Source organism: Serinus canaria, chromosome 2, assembly GCF_022539315.1.
Source record: "Serinus canaria isolate serCan28SL12 chromosome 2, serCan2020, whole genome shotgun sequence".
Taxonomy (NCBI): domain Eukaryota; kingdom Metazoa; phylum Chordata; class Aves; order Passeriformes; family Fringillidae; genus Serinus; species Serinus canaria.
In genome coordinates this window covers 31,647,215-31,671,001 of record NC_066315.1, presented here as the reverse complement: position 1 = coordinate 31,671,001, position 23,787 = coordinate 31,647,215, and the positions used below count along the sequence as shown (strand labels likewise).

Here is a 23,787-nt window from a genome sequence, read left to right as displayed (position 1 = left end):
CTTGTATGTTTTTCCATTAACATGCACAATCTTTCAGTTTTAGCACCACTCTGTACTGAGTAAATTCTGTCACAGCAACAGAAGTAGATTCTGGATGTTCGCTGTGGGAGGTAGGAGTGAGGGAGTATTCAGAGGGGTTTGGATATGGACAGCATGACTTTAGCAACTGTACTTTGGATCATGCCATTATTGGCCTGAGAGGGTCAGTTTTTCAGAGGTGAATTTTACTCTTGCTCCAGTAAGTTGGTTTTGCATCAGCCTACATCAGCTTTATAAGGTCAGAACAAGAATAAAATTAGGCTTATGTTCACCCTTTACTGTAACTTATTTCAGAGAGTGATGCTTTGGTGAAGGTACTGCTTGCTGTTTTAATGGAAGTAGAACTTTTGCAGCTACATTACTTTCAGAGAATGAGCTTCCTTTGGGTCATTTGCCTTGCCACAAGTAAACTTTGAAAAAAAAAAAATCATCATTATATGCCCTGTGTGAGCAACCTTAGTTTTCTGTGACAGTGGAAAAGGACAGTCTGCTCTCGGTTCTGAACCTCATCTCTGAGATGTACTGGGGGATATTCAGGGCTGGAAAACAGCATTTTGAGATGAGGAATTGGCCTTTGACCAGGCAGTCATTGATCTCATGTTCCTGAGAGTTAATGAGAGTGTGGCTTTAGCATACAGCAGAGAGGCTTGTTTCAAGTTGGAGTGGTTTGTGTGTGTGTATATGTGGTCCAGGGGATGTAGGGGATGAGTGTGTCTGGATGCTGGTGGGAAATGGAGATGCTTTTCTCCCAGAGCATTTGTGTGACTAGCAGAATGGTTTTCCAGGTGATACTTGAATGAGTGAAAATGTGTTCTGAAACTTAGCAAAATGCCTTCTTCCTTGGTTTTTAAGGCTTGATCTGTTCATCCCATCCTTACACACAGCAGATCCTAAAGCAGCCCACATGGGAACTGTCTGAAGGCTTTCTTACTGTCCTGGCACATGCAGAGCCTTTTCCAAAGTGTTTGCTGTGAGGTATATGGCCCAGTGGAATGGTTGGAGGTGGTGTTATGAGTCTCTTAGGCTGGGACTGGACTTACTGAATGCTGTAGCTGTGACCTTGGTCATCTCAGGAAGGCTGCTGCCTGCCCTTGGCTGTGCTTCCCCCTCTCCTGGCGGGCCACATAATGGGCTTCTAGCAAAGGAGGAATGTTCTTGGTTATTTTCACTCTCTTAGCAAGTATCACAGGAGAAGCTCTGTGACACTACTGACCGAGCTGCATTGGTTTTGTTTTTGGAGTTAGCTAAGTGTCTGCTAAAATCCATAATGGTACTGTGGGATCTAAAGGTCAGGTTTCTTTGTACTTTAGCTTTGTGTTAGGTTTGAAGTTGTGTTCCTCACCTCTGAGCCATCTTAGCTCTGGAAGAGAAGGAGGGCTGGTGGGTTTCCCCATGGGTAAGGGCACCCTGAGCTCCTGCTTGCAAATATGAGGCATGGATTTTTATGTCTCTGAAGTACTTTCCTTTGGAGTTGAACACCCTATGTATTGCATCTCCTCTCTAATCCCAGATCTTGAGTCTGTATTCAGGGATTAAAGCAGTCTATACAGAATTTTCCTGGAGCTAAATAAGGTACAATTTACACACAGCATATTTTGTGCAGCAGACTTGTGCTTTCATAGGAATATAAAAATAAGCTGTATGGTTGCAAATTTGAGTTTTCCTGTTAAGTTGGAATGTGTGACTCATATTTTCTGTCTTGTTTTGAATCAGAAACAGGTACCCAAGGATCTGGCCAACATTTTTAATACACCCAGTGACAGTGAAGATTTTCCAGGATTCCAAGATGATGCTTCCAAACAAAGCTTCTTGTCAGAGAACAGCTGTGCTAGTTTTGATCCCCTGGAGTCTGGAAAAGAGGTAGGAACAGATTTCCATAGTCCAGTTATGCTCTTGGGATGTAGTGATGCTCTGAGCCTGTGTCAGAACTGTGTGAATTATAACTCTCCCCTTAACCTGTAATTTGCAGTGCCCATATTAAACTTAAATGTAGACAAAGTTAGTATTCAGGGTTTAGTGGTTGCTTTTGAAAATTCCTTCACAATATAAAAAAGGAAATGTGTTTCATTGAAAGATGAGTTTAAGTGAAATAGGTAAGTGTAGCAAACAGGAAAAAGGGAGTTACCATGCTGGAAAGATGTTTCTGGATATTAGATGGGCATTTGTGAGTATGTAGACTTCAAAGTATTTCTTCCAGAAATATCTCCATGCTGTGTCTGCAATAAAATTGTGTTTTAATAGTGGTAATCCAGAGAAAGCATCAGCTCCTGCTGCAGTAGTGCAATCTGCTGGTTCTTTGCTCTCTTGCTGAAGTGGCTTGGATCAGCACAATGATTTGATATTTTTTCTTCTTTGGTAGCTGGAGATACCAGCTGAATTCACAAGAAAAGAATAGAACTGGTGTGCTGTCTTGGGTGGCAAAAAATTTAGTTTTTAGTCTTTTGGAGACATATAATTACATGCTTGATAGCCATGGGCTAATGTGTTATAAGATGCTTTTGTCATTTGTGCTCTTGCAAAGGTCCTTCTTTTTCATTGATGAGATAATTGAATTTTTTTTTCTTTTATTTTCCCTGTCCATTGGGTCAGCACCTGGTTAAGAGGTGCTGATGACAAGGAAGATGATTAGTCTTAGCCAAAGAAAGAGACAGAATAAGGCTTGTTACAAGTATGTATTGTTTCTCAGCCTTTATAGGTGAGTGCAGAAACCTTTTGGGGATAGAGCCACAGTCTGTGCTATGGAGAAAGATAGTGTCCAAAATGTAATTACTGTACTGGGATCTAAGTTGGTTTGTAATCTGGCTGCTAGACAGCAGTACTGGCAACTTCAACAAACCAGGAGGTTGCTTGCTTTTGCATTTGTTTTTGTGGGGAGCATCAAGAAGGGTAAGTGGGGAGAGGTATTGGTGGTGGAGGGGGAGCCTTGTGTGGGAGCTTCTGCTTCTGCCTACTTGGGGGCTGCAGACACCTGACTGTACTTTTCCCTCCCTTGATTTCCCACCTTGTAAAATAGAGTTTATGATTATGATTTCTTCTGCAAAGCATTTTAAAATCCTCTGATGAAAAATGCTGTGGAAGAGATAGGTAGTTAGTTTAACATGCATTGCTGAGAATCCCAGTGAGCCTTGTTCCAGATTTACACTGGAAGTGCAGCCTTCCTTATCATTCCTGTGTTTCCCTTGGGATGAGAATTATTTTAAATCTTGATCAGTATTGAATTTAATTTCTTTACCACTAAATGATACAGTAAAAATACCCTGAGTTCCATCCAACTGCAGCATAATCTGCAGTCGTTGCACATCAGGGCCCTGCATCAGGATGAGCATCATCCTGTGTTCATGATGCCAAACACCACAATTGCTGCAAAAGGCCGTTGGTACTTGTGCAGGAAACAAAAGGGTTTTGGTGCAAAGGGCAAAGTGATGGGAAGTTCAGAAAAATTCAGCAGTTCTTGAGAAAGGAGGCAAGGTAGCTGCCCAGCTGGGGTGGCAAATGGGCTGTTAGTGCATCAGGTGTTCCCTTGGATGCTGAGGTGCAAATGAGTGAGCAAGTAGTGACCTCTGTGTGCCTGCTTTTCCTCAGTGCTTTCTGCAGTCCTGCTCTGATAATCTCTGCAGTTCTGCCAGTTCCCACAATTTCTCCCACAATAGGTATCCCTGGTGTGTATTTTACCTGGTGTAGACTGTTCTTCGTAGATGAACAGCATAGTTGTAGGTGTGTTATTTTTAGTTACTTTAGCTAACAAATGGCATATTTCCCCCATCAACCTTCAATGTGGAATTTCCTAAAAACACAGAATACATAAAATCTTCAGTTTCCTCCAAGAAATGCCATTTAACTTTAAAGTAACTTCCCTATTGTGTTTGTTCCTTTCTCAAGCAGCTGCACTGCAGCTATCAACAAAAGAATAAAGTAATTTTCCTCAGAGAAAACTCATTACAATTACCCATAATAATTTGTAGATGTTTAAGTGTAAAGAAACAGCATATGCAGTGGCTCCCCCCTCCCATTCCCCTCTAAGTTTTTCCACTCGTCTATTGTATCTTTTTTCCACCAGATATTATCTTAAAATAAAGAAATGTGTAATTAAAGTCAGGGAAGGGAGGGAATTGAAAGGAAGAATAAAGATATTTAGCAAATGCATTGTATTAAAGGTAATTTTTGTTTCTTGTGTGGGAGGAAGAAGTAACAGAGGAAAATCGGGGAAGCAAACTTATATGTTGCTGACTTTCAAGAGGCAGGTGTGATGTGAACATGGATTATATTCCTACCAGGAACAAGTCTCTCAAGAGATTAGCAGGAACAGGTTGATTAAATGGTTTTCTACTAGTTCTTGTTGGAAGTATGGAAATACATTTCTATTTAGTAAAAGCCTTGTGTTTAATTGGGATGTAACTTACATATCATGAAGAGTGTTTTAATGAGGTCTTTTTACTTCCTGGTCTATAGGCTGAAATTGAAGAGCTGTCTACCCTAGAACACATGGGAATGATAATCCCCCAAAAAACCAGAGAGTTGAGAAGTTGAAAGGTGGAGGAATATTGGTTAGGCTGTTTAAAGCTCTGATCATTTGTGTTGGTATCAGTCAGTTCAGTGATGGTGTAACAGCACAAGGAGCAGACTCCATCTCTCATTTGTATTTTCTTCTATTCAAGGTCTGTTAAAGAAAATACATAAAACAGAAGAAAATACATAAAACAACATGATAATGTACATACAAGAAAACTAAGAGTTTATTTTTATTGGGTAGTAATGAAGAAGAGAAGAAGGGAAGGAGAAAGTTTCCCCCACAAGAAGTAGCTCAGTTAAAGCCTTATCCTCAAAATGAAGAAAAAAAAAATCTTGCAAAGCTAAAACAACTCAATATTGAAACTGAATGTTGTCTTCTTGTTTTTTGTTTCTTTGACAGGCTTTGCCTGCAAAGTGCTTTCACAGTATGCTATTTAGTTGGCACTGCTTTGACCCTCAAAGCCTGCTTATTGTGGCTGTGTGAATGCTCTGTATCTGACTGCCTCTCACAGCTACTGAGTGGTGTTTTTACAGGGGCTCCAGTTTCAGTCCAGATACCTCACCGAAGAGCTGCGGAGGATTTTCACTGAGGACACTGACTCTGAAACGGAAGTGTTTGAGGGCTTCCCTTCAAATGAGGTGCATGTGAACAAGAAACAAGTTCTGGTAAAGGCAGTCACACCTACATGTGAATGTATATGTTGACTTCTTCTTTTTTCTGTCTCTTCAGTGTAAAGTTCATGTTCTTGTAGGAATTTCTCTGATACACTATGATGCTCTTTTTTCATGCTGAATTAAAACGTGTTGTCCTAAAAGAGGGAAAGAATGCTTCATTTAATGTAGCATCACATATTAGAAATGAGAACTACTTCCACTGCTTGTGGATTGTACAAGATTCCTCTGGAGACAGCCATGTCTGTATCCCAGACAATACTAATATGTAGATGTTTTGTTGATCTCTGCACAGGCAGAAGTTGTGTACTGTGAACTTGTAAAAAGATGTTAATTTAGGTGAATTTATGGTGGTGCCTTTGGGTGGAAAGACTGCTGTCTAGAACTAGTGATTTAAAAATTAACTCTCTTATGTCAGAGTCAATAATGTAACATGGGATTTTTGTCACCTCCAGATGGTGGAGTCAGACTTGAGTGATGGAGAATGCGATAATTTGTTGGGTAATGAGAAAGAAGAGGAAGAAGAGATGAAGAAGGTTTCCCCCAAGAGAAGAAGCTTTGGCCTTCGTGTTGCTTTACAGTTTCCCACCAGGAAGTCATCTGAGAAAAAAGTACCTGAACAGGCTTTGCCTGATTTACCTCTAAAGGACAGTGAATCCCTCACACCTCTTTCAAAAGAAATAAGCATCAAGCGGTCGGACAAAGTAGAGGGCTCTGCTTCAGAGTCTGAAGAAGACATTAAAGAAACACAGGAGGAAAGTTCCAGTGCACTGCTTAAGAGAGCCATAAATATTAAAGAAAATAAAGCCATGGTAAGACTTAAGAGCAGTGTTTTGTTCTCTGACATTTACATCCAATTACTTAGCTTTAGCATACTTGTATTTTAGGGTCCCTGCTGGTGCTGTGCTGGAACTTTGGGAAAATCTTATGGTGAATTTTCTACCTGGGGAAACCCTGGAGGACCCTCAGCACTCAGACATTTACCCCTAAAATAACCTCAATAGGGACTAGCCTGGTCAAGTTTTAAACCAGAGTAGGACTAAGAATTTTTAATGTGGATATGAACAAAGTTATAAATGACCAAGTTTTGCAGCCTTCAGAACATGTCAGAAAACCAGCTGGTCCTTTTAGGTGGTTCATGGTGTTGCTTGCACAATAGTGTTTCTGCTGTTTGTGTGTGACAGATCTGCTGCAGTTCCTGATTGGAATGCCAGCTAAAAGCTGCTGAGGATGATAAATGCAATTTTTCAGCTGTGTGGGATGTGATTTTTACAATATTGCTTTACTATATAACTGCTGAATGTGTGTGTGTGTATGTGTGTGTAGGTGCGGAAAAGAGCAACTGATCATTTACTGATGCTTTTTCCTCTATTATCCAACATGCCACCAGCCCTCTTTAATGATCATGCTGCTATGTAATCCAAACTGATGTTCAGTCTTTAGTAGCTCCTTCAGTTTTACTGTGTTTCAGGGAAAGTTGTAGCTTCCAAGCAGTCTTAGGGCTCAAGCAATACCTCTTGGTGTGGGACTGCAGCTCCTGTGTAAAAACTTGCTTCAGCTTTGTACCTTCACTTCTAATCTGTCATGTGTTCCCACTGCTGTTGTGTTGGTCTTGCTGCTCCTTGGTCCTTCTCACCTTCCACTCTTCCTTGCAGTTCAACCACTGTGAAATTCACTGGAGCAGTACTTTAAAGGCATTAAATAGCTCTTAATAAATGCCACACTGAAGTATTTACTGAGAAATACTGTATTCAGCTTTTAATGTCTTGATGGCTGTGGCAATCTCAGAGAGCTAGCAGCTTGGCTCATCCCCACTACCAGTGGCTTTTCAGAAGTTAGCCTCATTCTGGAATTCCAGAACAGGTCAGTGCTTTTTTTTGTACCTATCAGCCACTGCTTCTGTGGAAATGTACTTTCAAGACATCTTGTGCACAGTGCAAGAAATCATCATCCTGCTCAAGTACTTCTGATGCTGTACATGTTCAGAACATGCATGCATTGGGGGAATAGCCAGTGGGGCTTTGTTGCTCTCTAACTTTGTAATGAGTATGTACCCAGTGTCTGTACTGCTTAAGGGGATGCAGAACTCTCTGGCAAAGAGCACAGATGTATCTGCAGTCAGTAAAAGCTCACTGGGAACATCTTACTGTCTTCTGGCACCCTGTCTTTTTATTCTCCCTCCTATCATATGAACTTAATTTCTCGTTAACAGTCATTACCATGTTGTAATGCACTCTTTTGGTGCTGTTTTTACAAGATACTTTGTAAATCTGGCTAGTTCTAATTCCCAGTAAGAATTAGTGGAAGCTATAAAGTTAGTATCGTTGGCAGAGTTTTTGCTCATGGCAGAGTAAATTAACCCCTTTTATTAGCCCCACTTTATTTAAGGGCTTCCATAAAGGTTCCTTGCACATGTTTAGCTGTAATTTGAAGTGCATGTGAGGAATGGACGGTAAGTTGTGTTGCTTGTTTTGTAAGTTGCAATGAGTTTTCAATGTGACATTACTTGATTCCAGCTTGCCCAGCTGCTGGCAGAACTGAATTCCATACCGGACCTGTTCCCAGTGAAAACACCCTCCACAACTCCTTCAGTAAGTTCCCAGTACTGGTTGATGGTGACAGTAATTTTTGTTAGACTTAGATGTCAGACTTAATGTGTTTCATTAGAAACTTACAGCAAGTTTCTTCTGGTTTTCTTTGGGTTTGGTCACTTCATTTGAATAAATTTGCTATGGTTCGTGAAGTGGCAGAGATTACATGAGGAAATGGAATTTTTTAAGGTAATTTTTGAAGAAAGACAAAGACCAAGATGAGATGTTACTTCATCATTTTTGCTCCAGAAATACTATTGGAGATCTTAGACAAATGTCTGTGCATGTGGGAATAAGGAAGAGTACTTGCTTTCCTTTGGGTTTAGATTCTGTTAATTTCCCTCTTGTAAGCTTTTCTTCTAAAATTCATGCTTCCCAGTAGAGCTGTGCTCATGAAATTGAACCATTCAACACAAACAGAAATGATACAGTAGTTAATTCAATTGACTTTTCTCAGCCTTAAGCAGAGGAGTGTCAACCCTTCTTTCTCTGTAAAGTAGCATTTTTCCATGTATATTATAAACTGAAAAGATTTGAGGAAATCTTGAAGGGCCATGTCTTTGGGAGATGTCCATGTAGGGTAGATGTCCATGCAGGACTTCTGTTGCATGAACTGAATCACACAGTAATTGGAAGGTGTGACAGTGTGAAGAGGGTACCTTGTCCCTCCCAGGAATTTCCAAAATTAGCAATCTTGAACTAAATGAAGCAGCTTCTTAATACCCTTTCAGTTTAAAAAGTTTAAAAGAAAATTAATGATAATTCAGCTTGTTCCTCTAACTGTGTATTCCTCAATGTTCCTCGACTGTGTATTCAGATTGTGGGAAAATCTGAATATTTAGCTACCAAAGAGCAGTGAGAACCAGCTTCCACCCTAATATGCCATGTGTTAAATTTTGGTATAGTTCTGTGATGTTAATTGGAATGGAATTTGATGTTGAGGTGTGATTTAAAAGTAACAAAAAGACATAGAGTGTAGGGAGTATTATTGGTGGTGGGGTTTGGCTTAGCAAATAAGGAGTAGGAGAACAGTAGATCAATTCATGATAGTACAAGTGTGGTACAGACAGGTTGTTTCTAGTTTCTGGTTGTTGTTTAACACTACAAACATAACTGAAAAGACAGTTACTGGAATTTTCTCCTCTTTGTAGAAACAGAAGAAAACCCCAAGGAGAACATTCTCTGAAGGCCAGATAACGCGCCGAATGAACCCAACCAGAACTGCTCGTCCACCAGAAAAATTTGCCTTGGAAAAATTTACTGTGTCAGCTGTCAGATTTGCAGAACACATCTGTAGCTACAGACAACAAAACCTCTTGAAGAGACTCAGTGTGGTATTTGCCAGATTTTGATATCTCTGGTAGTCAGGAACTAGGAAATATTTAAATTGTTGGCCAGCACTTAGACTAGACATCACATCCTATGCAAAGTTATGGAAAATCTTTGCTTGGGATTAGCTACAGAAGAAGTTATTTCCAGGCCTTTATGTCTCATCTTTCAACTGTTAAATGGGCTCTATTTGTGACCAGTGTTACTCAGTCATAACAAGGCAGTTAACTTCTGGTCTGTTATTAATTCTTCATCTGAAAATTACTAGAGCCCGTAATGTACAAAACCTTGGAGTGGCAAGGCAGTGGGGTGATGGAGGTGGCAGAGCAGATCTTCTCTATTACCAGACTCAGGAAAAAAAATGGCAAAAATCCTTCTCTGGAAATAGCAGAAGGAAGATGTGAGTTATATGGCTGAACTGAGAACTAATTAAGGGAATCTGCACCAGCAAACTGTTAATATACAGGCTAGTAATTGAAAAGTTGCAGATTTTACTCTTTCCTATTTTTAAAAATACTTTTTTTTTCCTCCTGTAGCCTAGGGTGGTCCTCTGTCTTGCTTATATTTTCTGTATAGCCCTTACGAGGAAGACCCTTTAAGTTTGAATCCTTACAGGCTGGATCCCAGTTCTGCTTGTAGGAACAAGTGCTGGGCATAGTTAAAGCATTATAGAGGGAACTTGGCTATTAGAAGAGGGAGGAGTAGCACCAAATGAGAACCTGGGCTGTTAAATGACTTTTTTTGGACAGAACAGAACTGATCTAGAGTGAAGGACAAATGAGGTTTTCAGAGACAGGTATGGGGAAAGCTAAGAATCTGATGAGATTTGTTCATGAATAGGAGTCAAAAGAGAATGATTATTTAGAAGGAAAAAAACATCACTTAATGGTGAGTGGAGTATTCTCTTCCAATTAACAGGTTAATAAGAAAGGGCTGGGATTGGCAGGACTAACCTAAAACTTAAGTAGAGGGTTTCTTTTTGCAGGACATTAGAGATTGTCATTGGAGAAGGCAACTAGAGAACATGCAAGGAGATTGAAGGATGAAAGCATGGGAAGGCAGATGGTCTTGATTTTGAGAGGGAAGGAATGGAGTATGAAGAGTTACAGTGGAGGAGGAGAGGGAAGACAAAGAAAAGTTAGCAGTAAAACATGTCAAGGATTTGTGCAAATAGAAGTAGTAATGATGGAAAGGAATTAAATAAAATTAATACAAAGTGTAGTCAAGAAAATATTATGTAGGAGAGGGACATAAAGAGGCAGGGATGATTTGGAAACTGTTCCCTGTTCTTCCACTGGTGCATGAGCCTGTAGTTTGTCAGGTGTGGACTGCATGCTCATTGTAAATGAAGGAATTTGTCACCAAGTGTGGTGACAGATGCTTCATGACATCAGACAAAAGGTATTGAGATGAGTTTGTTTAGCAGGGGGATTGTGGAGTACGCAAAAGACGGAGGTCATCCAAGTACTCGTTTCATCGCCCGGTAGAAGACATAACTGAGGAGGACTTGGACAACATTGCAATCACTGTTAGAGACAAAATCTATGACAAAGTTCTTGTAAGTGGTTGCCATATTCTTCAGTGTGTCTGTGTGCTTGAAATGAAAAGTCTCTCACTATTTCACTGGTGTTTGCTAAAAGGTGTCCTTTCCTGAGGCTGTGGGGAGCTCAGCTCATTGTTATTATGTCACACAAGTACAGCTTTGAAAGCTTTGCCAGACTTCTATGGGCTTGGCGGTGGTGGTTGATGGTCCCCACTGGCTTTTTGCCCCTGAAAAGTGTTTCTGTGCCACAGAGCTATTAAGTCAAGTTTGCTATAGTGATTACTTGCCACTGGTTAGAGTTGGCATCCTTTTTGTCTCTCTTACTAATAAAAATGTTGCGTTGTACTATTAAATAAAAGTGATCCCTGCTGTTCTTTGTACCTCTGAAAATGACATTTCTGTACAGGTTGTGTAGTGTCCAGTGTTCTTAATGGAATTTTTCCTTCCTTGCTTTCACTGGATTTGGCTATTGCTTATCATAAAGATCATCTTACCATGTATGTCATGCTTGTATGGGCAGGGATGAATCACAAGATCATTTTCTCAATAGTTGTAGGTTTTTTCTAGAGAGAAGAAAGGACCAGAACTGTGATTATGAGGTTCATGTAATTTGAGACTTCCAATGCAACTGAAACTTGGCGCTGTCTCTGTAAAATTCCTAGCATCGTTATATGATTTATCATAGTAACAGAACTTGCTCTTCATTGTTTAATTTGACTTTGGTTTGAAGTTTGTGCTTATTATTATTAGGAAAGCTCATCAATGGGCATTTAAGATGTCCTTCATACAAATATTTTTCTCTTTCATTCCACCTTTAGGGTAGTACTTGCCACCAGTGTCGACAGAAGACAACTGATACAAAGACAATCTGTCGCAAGCAGGGCTGTGGAGGAGTCAGGGGGCAGTTCTGTGGACCCTGTCTTCGAAATCGATACGGTGAAGATGTGAAGTCAGCTCTGCTTGATCCAGTAAGTATCATTCTTGAACCTGGAATGAAAGTGTCATGAATACAGTTTTGTTACTAATCTGTGATGTTAAGAATATGCTCGTGATAACAGGGTTCAAACTTTTTTGCTAAGAGCAGATCTGTAGTACTAACTAATGGCTATGATGTGCTAGCCCAGTGTGGCAGTGGCTTCTCTGTTAGCACCTGTGCTTTTATGTGCAGGTGCTGGGCAGCCTGGGGGTGCCTGACTTCATGTACCAGCTGGTTAATTCAGTCCCAGGAATTGTCTCTGCCCAGCAGGCAGAGAGAGGCAAAGGAATATGTCACAGTGGGTACCCATCTCTTTCTAGGGGGTTGACTACAGTCAGCTTAGTATGGAGTGAATGTTAGGCATTACAGATGACTTCAGTCTATTTGAAAATCAGTACTGAGCACATCAGAGAACCTGAAGCTTCCGAGTAAGAAGTATTCAAGCACTTAATAATTTCTCTAATACTGCAGAATTTGGAAAATGTTAATAATGTTGTCTGGCTGGGTGGCTGGCTGATAGAGGCTTGTAAAACCTTGCTCTGAACAATCACATGGTGGCTAAGCCATACTCAACAGGAAGGCCAGTATAACATTTTTCATGACTTGCTTTCCCCCCTCCCACGCTCACACCCCTGCAGGCCTGGATCTGTCCTCCTTGTCGCGGGGTGTGCAACTGCAGCTACTGCCGCCGGCGGGACGGGCGCTGTGCCACCGGCATGCTCATCCACCTGGCCAAGTTCTATGGCTACAACAATGTCAAGGAGTACCTGGAAAGGTGAGAGCTCTGCCCTCTGGTCATTCCTTTTTAAACTGTTACAGCCCTTTAAATAACATTTGACTTCTTGTGCCCTGGGGCAAATCCTGCACCTATGCAAAAGAAGTTCCTTGGATTTCAGATTTTTTCCTTGGCTGAAATCAGCTTATTTGAAGTGATGTATATTGTCTGTGTAAACAACTAATTTGATAAAAAAATTGAAAGACTTCTGCCTATTTTGAAATCTCTGTTGGTTGGCTGAAGTGTATAGAAGTGCTGTTTTGGAAGTTATCATCTTCAGGAATGGAAATTTATGGGGAAGCTGAGTTTCCTGAAAAGCACTAACACTGTTTTCTCATATCTTCTAGTTTACAAAAACAACTGGCGGATGACAATTGAGAGCACTGAACTCAAGCCATGCCTGAAACTGGTTACTATGTTAACAGTTTGACTTCAGAAGTGTATTACTATGTTTTACATAAAATAGAGTTGTAGTATATAGCTTATTCATTTCTCTATTGGAAACTTGTTGATTGATATGGTCTTATGCAAAAGATCTCTCAGGAAAATATTTTGGTCGAGAAATCTACATGGACAGACCTATATGTAAAGTGAAATGGCACTCTTGAACCTTGAGTGGTTAATTTTTAATAGAGCTACACAACCACATAATGGAGAGCTTGGTCAAAATGAGCAATGTTTTTATTTATATAATTGTGCAAGTTTGCAGAAAGGGTGTTTAACAACTACCTTCAAAGCACCCCGTCTTCAAAGAAACAAAACACCTTTGTCTACCAGCTTGACCATAAAGCATTTTTCCAGCTCTACTTTCTGAACCTGTTTCACCACCTGTAGTTTATAGAACTTGACCTTGCAAAGAAGGAAAAGATACTTTCATCTGAATGCCATTATATTCCAGCCAAAGGTGATGCAATCTACCAGTGCAAGAATGGTTTCTGAAAATTTTATTCCAAAGTGCAATTATTCATCAAACCATGAAAGTAGAAGAGTGTTTAAAAAGAATTTGAAAATATCCCAGTAAAAAAAATCCAAGAAAACTTCTCACCAGCAGTTTTTGAGTAATGCACCTGCTGCCTGAAGCATCTACCCACCTGTTGTAACTGGTCTATATCAGAGTTCAGGATTAAGTTTTTTTACTTACAGTTTTACAGTTCATACTTAGATATTTTTTCATTTGTACAACCAGGCTTTCAAACAACTTCATTTAAATGCAAGATATTTGTATTGCATGTTAAAGTATGTTAAAATCTTGTAATATACACATTTCTTTTTGTGTAGAGAATAAAGACTGGTCTAAAGAAGAGTATTTTGTGATCCAAACTAAACCCTGATGCTGATGTTTACCATTAACTTTCCCAGAGCAAGTGTAATGGTGCTTGGAGATCAATAATCATTGTGTGGAGAAACACATGAACACAACATTGACGGATGAGGAAATAACAACATAGACCACATAAGTGTTACATTAAGGATTGTGTTTTTGTGAGACAAAAACACAATCCTTAGTGTAACACTTATGCTCTAGCTTTTGCTCTAGCTGGCTGTGAAAAATCTCTCTTTTTACTATCAGGCAGACTGAGAAAGCAGCGTGTTTTATTGAATGCTTAGTATGAAACTGCCAGGAGTGAAGCTATTCCTGCCAGAACCCATTTACTTGACTTCTCAATTTTCAGCTTGAAAGTCAAAACACAAGTTGTCCTCCTGCTTTTTCTTTTATAAGCTGGACATTCATAAACATTCTTGTTTTCCCTTTGATCCACTGGAATAGCCTTTTAAAAAATGTCTGGCATTGCTGAAGTCAGCTCCTGAACCATGTTTCTGCTCTGGCCCCCACTGTCCTGTGTGGTGCCTGCAGTAATAGTAGCACCTGCTTTACGTGATGTTCTGTAGTGCAAGACCAGAATCATTTGTGTTTAAACAGTTGCTAAATAGTTAAGGCTACATTTGAACATGCAGATGGAGTGTAGACTTTAGATTTGGTTGATTTAGATTTAGATTTTGTTGGCCTGCTGTGCATCATCTCTTTGCTCAAATGCAGAGATGAGTCCATAGCATCTGTCTGGACTGTACTTGGGGATTCATGAACATGCCCTTTTACTAAAAGCAGAGACTGTAGTGATAGGAATTTTTATATAAGTAAACACCAAACTGTACACACAAGGTTCCTTGATGCTTTCCTCATCTCCAGAGGAGGAATGAACTGTATTGCCCTTGGACTGACAGTGGTCTAAAAAAAAACCTCTGAAAAGTTGATTCCCCCATTTCAAAAAGCAACATTCAAATGACATCCTTGCCATTGCTCCATTCCCCCCAACTTTCCTCTTGGGGTTTACCTACTGTAGTAGCAGCTCCTTTCCAAAAGAGTGGCTTTCTTTTTGTTATATTCAGGTCTGGTGAAGAGTATGAGTAACTGTGGTGTTTCTCTGATTGCCACTGGGAGTCACTCACCTTTCCCTAATGAGCTGTAGCTTTCTTGACAGCTTTTCTCAGTTAAAACTAAAATCTCATGTTGACAGCAGGTCTGAATTGTTGTTTCTGACTAGATGCTTCAGTCTCAGGAAGATACAGATTCAGAAGAACAAAATACGGTGTTTATCATGTGAAGGTTGTTAAAAGAGGAGCTGCAGCTCAAAAGGTGAACACGGTTTCCATTCAGGGACAGTCTACAACCCTATTACAGCTACTGAAATAACTGACTGCTTAAATGTCCAGATGGAAAAAATCTCTTAATTCTTACACTTTGCCCACCTAATTATACCTCATGCTAATCACAGAATCACTGAGTATTCTGAGTTGGAAGGGACCCAAAATACAGGTGTTCTCAAGTACTTCCATTTGTTCTTGATATGTCTCCCCAAAAGCTTTATAAGCAGTATGACCCAGCAGATAAAACATTTGTAATTCTTTATATCTGTTTATTTAGAATTGGCAACTTTCAGTCGAGGTAGAAGAAAAAAGCAGGATAAAGATGACTTTTGTGGGATTTTATGTTTGTTGGTTTGTGGGTTTGGGGGGTTTTGTTGGTAGGTTGCTTAGTGGATTTTTTGTGGGGGTTAGGTTGTGGGGTTACTTGATCGAGGTTGCCAACATGTGCTAACTACTAACCCTATTCTGCACCTCTGAGAGCTGCAGAAAATGTCTAGAAGTTCATTTCTGTGAAATTTATAGTTTCTGGAATAGTCTTTTAGTTTCTGAACCTCAGTTGGATTAGAGGTGGTGCTTTACTACAATGCAGACCTTGTTCAGACATACTTAACAGTTTTTTAAGTGCAGGAAGTATATTTAATGATTAGAACATCAAGCTGGTATGAAATTTAAAGCCACAGTGACGAATGCCAGCAGTCTAGCACCATGCCTAAGCTTCTTGGTGCTGTTCATAGGGTCACAATGCTTTAGTGCAACTCTTGATGCAACTTCACTGCCTAACAGAGTCCCTGAACTAGATCAAGCAATTTAAGTTCATTTCTTACCTTGCATGGAAGGCATACAGATACAGGCTCCTTCCCTTGCTGGGTGGTCTCACTCCTCCTTGGCGTTTTTGGCTACATCTGCAATTGAGCACACCTTATCCAAAGGCCAGTTGTTCTTACTCTGCATTACAGTTTAAAAAAAAAAAAAGTGCTTTCAGTAATTCTATATCCAGACAGTAATTTTAATGTCAGAACTTTCAACCTCTTGGGCCATCACGCTCGAGCCTGAGACTGTGTGAGGTCTGCCCTTCTCCAGAGAATTATGGCAGCCCAGCCCAGTGTCCTGTGAGGAGCTCCTGGCCACATTTCTGCTAGCCAAGTGAGGCATTTAGCTCAATGCCATTGGTGACCTTGCAGAATTTGAGCTTCACTGTTACCAAGCACTCCTGTGCTGTTCAGAATAAATGCAAACATACATTCACAGAATATTCTGAGGAAAGAGACCAACAAGAATCATGGAGTCCTACTCCTAAATGAATGATCCATATGGAGATTGAACCCACAAACCTTGGTGTTCCTAGCAGCTCTAACCAGCTCAGCTAGTGTTCTGTGATTGTGACAAGAAATGAGATGTAGTGCTTTATTTACTACACTGGTGAAAGTTTTCTGTCCCCTACTGTGGCAACAACTGCACAAAGAGGATTGGGAGACTTGATTTATTTTTCTCCTTTGCCTCATAACTCTTTTATAGAATAAAACAGAATGGTACCAGGATATATGCACTGAATTAGTTAAATAACAATGGTAGAAAAAGTTGCACTCTTAAACCTCTTTTAAACTATACAATCAAGCTCTTATTTCCTTAGCTGCTTTGTCTTCACACTTCTGAGTAGTCTGAAGACAAGTTTGAATTGTTCCCCTTGCTTTCAGGAAAGGATTATTCCAATGTTAAGGTGATTTTAATCTTTTTGTTTAAGCTGTGATTAACTCTCCAAACAGCATCACAAACATAACCAGTAGTTAAAGAGAAATGTCTGACATTGAAACCATATGCATGGTGCCCTACACCCATCACTGCTGACCTGTCAGAAAGCACTGGGGATGGAACAAGCCAGAAAGCCTCACTGCTGGCAGCACAATGTCCTGTGTCCAGATGTCAAGTTCTTGGCACCTCATGAGAAAATCATGAGTAAAATCATTTAGTGAAATCATTTAGTAACCCTAAAAGAGAAGCATCCATAGCTCTTAACTGTATGTAAACTGCTTTTTAAACAAACAAACAAAAAACTTTCAAGTGTAAAGAGTCCTTTTGTCTACAGAGAAAGTACATGGCTGAAGTCACCAGAAAGTATAAGCTTATGTAAGTCTAAGGTGATAGTTTCAGTGGAATTTGTTGTTTCCCTCATTAAGTATGTCTGAAATGAGTTGCAGAAGGTGATCAGCATGGGATGGGTTGCTGGCAGCAGAGAATATGAGTATGGTCAATCCTGTTAAATCTGCTGTCTTGGGGAGAAACCTGAACATCACCATGAGAAGTTAACAGCTTTGCTAACAGCAGATGCCTTCTTAAATGCAAATTGTCTGATACCATCTTCATTGGTATTTAAACTTCATAATTAAACTTCCAATAAGCAAGAGCAAAGTGCAAATCAGGAACATAAGGGACTCTTACAGAGGTTCTGAATAGTGGCATAATGCACCATACATTTCCATGAGGTATCAAAAGAATTTCCAGAAACAATGCCTGTTTAATCCATGCCTAACCACTGCTGGTGGCAGGCTAACAGAAAGGAATCCCACAAGATGCTGAACATGCTGGTGCTTGGGACAAAGGGAGGTAACAGAGCCTTTGCCTTAGCAAAGTGTTTGGTGTTTCTACAAAACCCACTTCAAGGGAAAGCTGACTTTCATTAGGACAAAAGTTGGAAGAAATAAGAATGGAACAAGGCTGCTGGGCTTAAAACACTGGATTAGCTCTGCATAGTAGCTTAATCCTCTCACTGTGGGGTACTTACCAGTGGACAAAGTTGTGTGTGGGTGCATACGCTGGTTTAGTCCATGTGTCTGGCACAACATCACAGAAGAGTGTATATTGTGTATAATGTGGCATTTCCATGTGAGCAAAAAACATCAGCTCCCCCTTTGGAGAAAAATAAAAATACAAAAGAATAAACATAAAGAGTAACTATTCTTTCATTTCCAAAAGAGCCACAAAAAGCCCTGAAATAAGTAATTTGCCTTCAGAACAAGGTCCAGCTGTTTGAAAGACCTACAGATCTCTGAAAGGGAAAAGGTTCATCACCTTACTCTTTGAGGCAAGCAAGAGCATAGGGTCTCCAGGCAATAGTCTTCCTGGATGATTTCTGCTCTGTTAAGCTTCTCAGGAAGCATTTCCAGAATATTACCCAGGACATTCTTAACCTCTTTAGGTCAATGCAACAGATCCAACAGAAGTCCCAGCAAATCAACTCCTGACTCTTCTACTAAGTGTCTGATTTCTTCAGAAGAGCACAAATATCTCATTTTCTTAGATAAAAAACAGAGATGCTCCCTCCATCACCTTTGCTGTCTTCTTGGCAAAAGTATTGAGAGGAATGACTGCAAACCAATTAACACTTAGCAGCTCCTATTTAGCTTTACATTTTCAGGTAACATTGACCCTTGAAGCCTACCAACACATTGTCCTGGACTTGGGATGACTGCTGTTACTAGGATACACCCTGGAACTGTCTTGATTTTCAGTCAAGTGTGATCAGTAGTTTGTAGTTCTCTAGTACCTAATGGCTTCCATCACCCCCTCCACCCCTCCACAGTCCTTGCTGTCTCAGGCATTAGGCGAAACACAGCACAGGCACAGACATGCATCACCCCCCAAAAGAGCCTCTCTCCCTGCAGGCCTGCTCTGGAGCTGAGACAGAACATAAATGAAGAACAATTCATAACAGTGCTAATGAGCAGGAATTGAAGTCACAGCATTAATGCAGCTCAGCCTCTGTTTCAGCCCTAGCTTTGGCAGACTTAATGATGAATGCCATATGTTATAGTCCAGACTCCCTAAAGTAGATGGGAACTGAGCATGAAAAGCACAAGTTCCCCCCAGGAGATGAAGCAATGTTTGGCTACTTGCATGCAGAGCTGTCAAATTTCCTCCTGCAAAACCACCATGATCTGATAGTGATAAGAGAAAAAAAAATGCTCAGATGAAAAGAAGGGAGTAAAGAAAGGGAAGGAGAAATGCAGAACCAGAGTGGCAGTCATAGGGGACTTTCATTAACTCTGGTAAGGATAAGGAACTGAAGGCTCAGTCTCATCATGTGCCAGGCTTTGGGGCATCTGGACATAGTTTCTCAGATCTACACTCAGAAAGGAAGATGCAGAAGATGGCAAAATCTGAAAACAGAACTAGCTGAGATTTGTGATTACATTTTCCTTCCCTGCTCCTTTATTAATTTAATCTCTTAAGCACCTGTGATGTTCCATGCTTAAAACCCATCGTTTTAAATTTTTCTGGAAGGAATTTGGCTATATTAATGTATTTGTGTGTCTGACATATCTTGACTGTGAACAGAACTGCAGTGTCCCAGATTAAGTGACCAAGCTTATCCTGGTGTTAGGGTTGGTCCATTTAACCCAGCATCTGATAGTTTATCACTATTAATGTTATTGTTCTGCCAGACTCCAGGTTCTGTGGTGAGGTGCTGAGGCTAACAGATGGTCAGACACTCTCCTTTGCCAGGATTCACCTCTTCAGACTACTCAAAAACTAAAACTCCCTGAAAACCTCCTCTTCCTTTACTGCTTGCAAGGGAAGTCTTGGAGCAGCCACAAGGCTCCTGCTCAGAACAAGTTCCCAGGAAGGGAAGCAGTGTAAGAACCTGTGCTTGGGCTGCACTTCTTGGCATGGAAAGCCTGCACTCCACTGCTAGGCTGTGCTGTGAATGCAGCAGAAAAAGTCAGGACTGCGGGCTAGGAGGGACTTCCTATGCTTGGCACAAGTGGGAAGGTGTGGGAAAGCCACCTTAAGGAGTTTTATCATGCAGGAGATGGGAACAAAAGACAGAGGCCAAGACTAGACCCACCTATTCAACCAACCACACCTTTTTTCTAGTAAGTTATTTTTGCTGTACTTGTTCATAAAAAGTATACAAAAAAAAAAAAAAAAAGGGCATAGATCAGTACCTTGTTTCCTACCCCACAATAAATTCAATGTGAAAAAGAAATTGGTCCAAATGTCTTCCTAGTGCATTACCTCTTGGCCAGCCTGATGCATTATCACAACCATTAACACTCATCTGATCTTTTCTATTTTGGTGCCTTCCCTCCACCCCCAGTCCCCAAAATTAAGTCTATTGCTGAAATAACACAGTAAGATGTGTATTCCACCCGTCATTAAAAGCACTGACAACACACTGAATGAAGAACTTCACCTCTTCACTGCAGATTGGCCTGATCCCTCTCCCACGTATATATGGGTTGCTTTTCCAAAGGAATTTTGAAGAGATTATCTGATGTTGACAAGAATCCCATCTCAGCACTGGGGTGCAGTCCATATAGTACAGGGCTTTCAGATGGAAGCATTTCATCTATGTATTTGTGGTATCTATCGTAAACCGGATTTGGAGAGGCCAAGAAACATGGTGCCAAGCTCCCTTTCAAGCTGTAGGAGAAGAATCAATAATGTTATTGGTAATGCTGGCACCAGGAAACATTCTCCTGTACCTACAAAGTTTCAGAAACTTATTTGAAGTTTTTAGGCATGACAGCTGCATGTTCTGATACAATGGAAAAGGGTTACCAAAGGATTCTCAGCATAGTTACTATTTGCATAATTTCTGGACACTTCCATTTTCTGTGGGGGTGCTTCTTACTTCATGAGGATGCTTAGCATTTATTTTAAGGACCTTCACTACTGAGGCAAGTGTATTTTAAGTACTGCAAGTCTGCATCACCTCAGCAGCCGAGCAAGGATTCCTATGCCATTTTGCTACTCCACTGCATCTCTCCAAGTGCAGGAGTATTGCAAGGGGTTTTGTACTGCTGCTTTGGCCTCAGTGCAATAGACAGTGGTGATAATTTTAACAGGATTAAAAATTAAGGCCTTAATCAGATCAGTATTGAGCCAAGTACTATTAACTGCACTGTTCCTATAGAACAGGAAGACCCTAACTCTATCAGGATATTTAAGATAAGACTTGGGACTTTGGAGCAGATCAAGATTTATGTAGACAGGACTTGGGTGAGATATACTCTCAGTGGGCTAAATAAAATAAAAAGTAATAAATAAAAAAAGAATAAAAGCTGTAGCTGTCACATTTATTTTTCTAGACTTCCCCATCTCCTGTGCTGTAAGAACTTCACTGAATTCAAAGAACTTCTCTGAACTTATTGTCATAGAGCGGCATGCAATTTAAAAGAGGCTTGAAGTTGTTTTTGCTGAAAAATATTTCTAGCTCTAAGTGGTACTTTTCACAAAAGCTATTTCTTCCTAATGCAGGGTCCACTTCACAAAATCACAATAACATTTAACAGCTTCTGGCATTTAGAACAGTCTACAACAAGCTACTGCTCAAAATAACACCAGTAAGCACTTATTTCTGAAGTCATTTTGGTTCTGCAACCAGCCATTTACCTGTGCCTGAACTTGCACCACTAACCTCACCCACAATAAGCTGTATCTTAAGACGCCACTTTGAAGTAGTGCTGAGGTTTTGAAAAAAGCCCTGTTATTTACCTCGAGTGGAAGATCAATTCTGTCAGACAATCTGTACTTACCAGTCTCTCTCTGCTGGCACTTAAATCAGGTTTTACTGCATCTGTGGGAGTCATGTGCACAGAGGGAGGCTGTGGGTTACTGGGGTATGAAGCAGGAGCTTGCTGCCCTTCTGTCTTTATGACTGTTCCCGGGTAAGGTCTATCAAAGCTGACACACAGTGGGTTATTCTAATGGACCCTGTGGAATGAATTTGTAGCTAAAAGAACTCATCATAAAGCAAGAAGTTAAAAAGAGAAGGTAATCTCCCCAGTGAATACAAAATCCCACTGCTGATGAAGGACAACCATCCATTCATTTGGCTACCAGTCACTGAATGATTTTCTGGTTTTGCTGGTAATTCTGGACTTTAACTTTTTCCAATTCAGCAAAAAGCTAAGAAAGAAACTTCACTGTTTAAAATACCAGTGGATCCACACGAAGGGTTGGGTCCCTAAACTTTCCAAAGGGCATAAAAATAGCAGTGATTCTGCTCAGGTTTCGCCACCTATACTTATTTTGCAATTATTTGAATGAAAGTTCAGGCTTGTGAAGGTTAATGGACTACCTAAAGTAGTAAAGCAGTAATTCTTTACTTATCCATAGGCTAGAGGCAGAGCTGGAGCCGGCAGGATGAGCTTCCCGCCATGCCCCCATGACCTCAGCTGTCATGTGGAGAAATCAGCCTCTTTCGAGGTCAGGAGTACAGTGGTGTTTAGCCTTTCCATCTCCATGGCAACTTACTCTTGGGCATCTTCTTCTCAGCAGTTACTTCCAATTGCCTTCATCTGAGTGTGGCTCTTTGACATATGAAATTCTGCTTCTTCGGGACCAAGGAGACACCAGCCCGCTGCTCTCGCTCACAGCCGAAAAGCAGGCTTCAACCCACAGCCAGGGGTGAAAGGGGCACTTTTCCCAGCTTAGCCCAGCTCCACAAATGGCCTGCTCACACCTAACATGATAATTTTTATTTTTTTTCCTCACAAATGAGCTTTTTTATCTTTGGATGATGAAAAATAACAAGTCTGCAAAGGGCGCTTGAAAAATCTCTTGGCTGGTTTTAGCAGATTGTGTACAATCAGTACTCCAAAGTGCCTTCCTCAGCAGCTAGGGAGAAGCAGACTGGGTTTTTAATATTTATATACACATTAAAAAGTACATATGTATATAATACATATAGTATATATCTATATTATATAGGTGTGTACATATATACACACACCCCTGTGTAAACCTCCACATTTGTTATAACTGTGTAAATGAAAACAGATTAAAGAAGTTTCTCTGCAAAACTCCTTGGAGCTAAACTTAAAGCAACGTTTTCTTTTTGTAGCCTCCAAATTTTTAGCATTTGCTGCTGATTAGAAGCAACTTTGGCAGTCTGGCCCTTTGGAGTCATGGAAGTTCCACATACACTGCTGTCCTGGATGAAAACTTAATAATGAAATTTGAATAATTCAGTATATGTCAGCTGGTGATAACCTGACAAAACTGCAGGAACAGATGTGTGAGGGGGTAGTGGAAAATTAGAAACAGTCTTACAAGCTATTTTTCCTATTTTAGAAAGAGTGAGATGCAAGGAAATGTATAACATTTCTTTTTTTTTTTTTTTTTTTTTTTTTTGAAGAAGAAAATGTGCAAAGAGTAAGTGTAAGTTCTGAGGATAGTGCCATTCTGGACTGCTGAAACTGGTGAGTTTATCAGTTACATTGGTTAAAGTGCAGTTCCATAAGAGATACTTTCCCATGCCCACCCAAAACTTTCAAATGGAAGCACCTTAAAATAGTTTTCCCAGGAAAAGGGAGACCTAAGTGTATCCAATGTGATTAAGGTCACTGTACAAGCAGAGTTACAAAGTTCTGAATTCAAGCTACCAATTAATTGTACTTGCAGAAGTAGACAAGCAGTGGGACAACTCACAAACCCTTTCAGCCAAAATCTGCTCAGGATAAATCACTGAAAAATTGATTCCCCCTCAGCCAGACAAGACCTTGCTGCAGGGTGGTGAGAAAGTGGGGTCTTCTCTTTCCCTTAGGTGAAACATACTGTGTTCCAGAGCTTTAGGCACATAGGAAGGTTCTCACCAGGGCTGGGCTGAGGAATTCTTGCAGACAGATCCAGCAGAGCCTGCAGTCCCAGGCACCTGTGATGTGGCCACCTTACATGATCTCACTAAGGAGTCTTCCTGTGGAAC

General features: G+C 40.5%; 1 protein-coding gene and 1 long non-coding RNA gene across 4 annotated transcripts in view; one reads left to right on the top strand and one right to left on the bottom strand.

Annotated features, from left to right (window-relative positions):
- The window catches only part of CDCA7L (cell division cycle associated 7 like), an 18,728-nt gene extending 4,988 nt beyond the window's left edge, over positions 1-13,740 (top strand). The window contains exons 2-10 of one of the 3 annotated variants that reach the window (XM_018909494.3): positions 1,753-1,899; positions 5,083-5,187; positions 5,676-6,032; positions 7,737-7,811; positions 8,963-9,145; positions 10,564-10,698; positions 11,502-11,651; positions 12,298-12,434; positions 12,782-13,740. In XM_018909494.3, coding sequence (XP_018765039.3) covers positions 1,753-1,899; positions 5,083-5,187; positions 5,676-6,032; positions 7,737-7,811; positions 8,963-9,145; positions 10,564-10,698; positions 11,502-11,651; positions 12,298-12,434; positions 12,782-12,812 — 1,320 coding nt within the window. In that variant the 3' untranslated portion in view covers positions 12,813-13,740. Of the gene's footprint in view, positions 1-1,752; positions 1,900-5,082; positions 5,215-5,675; positions 6,033-7,736; positions 7,812-8,962; positions 9,146-10,563; positions 10,699-11,501; positions 11,652-12,297; positions 12,435-12,781 lie in introns of all 3 variants that reach the window. The other 2 variants (XM_018909495.3, XM_050971106.1) reach the window with 2 other exon arrangements.
- LOC127059272 (uncharacterized) lies at positions 11,502-23,787 on the bottom strand. The gene is made up of 5 exons (XR_007776904.1): positions 23,678-23,787; positions 21,617-21,794; positions 20,272-20,501; positions 15,905-17,984; positions 11,502-11,670 (listed from the first exon to the last, which is right to left on the bottom strand). It is a non-coding gene; the product is annotated as an uncharacterized LOC127059272 (long non-coding RNA).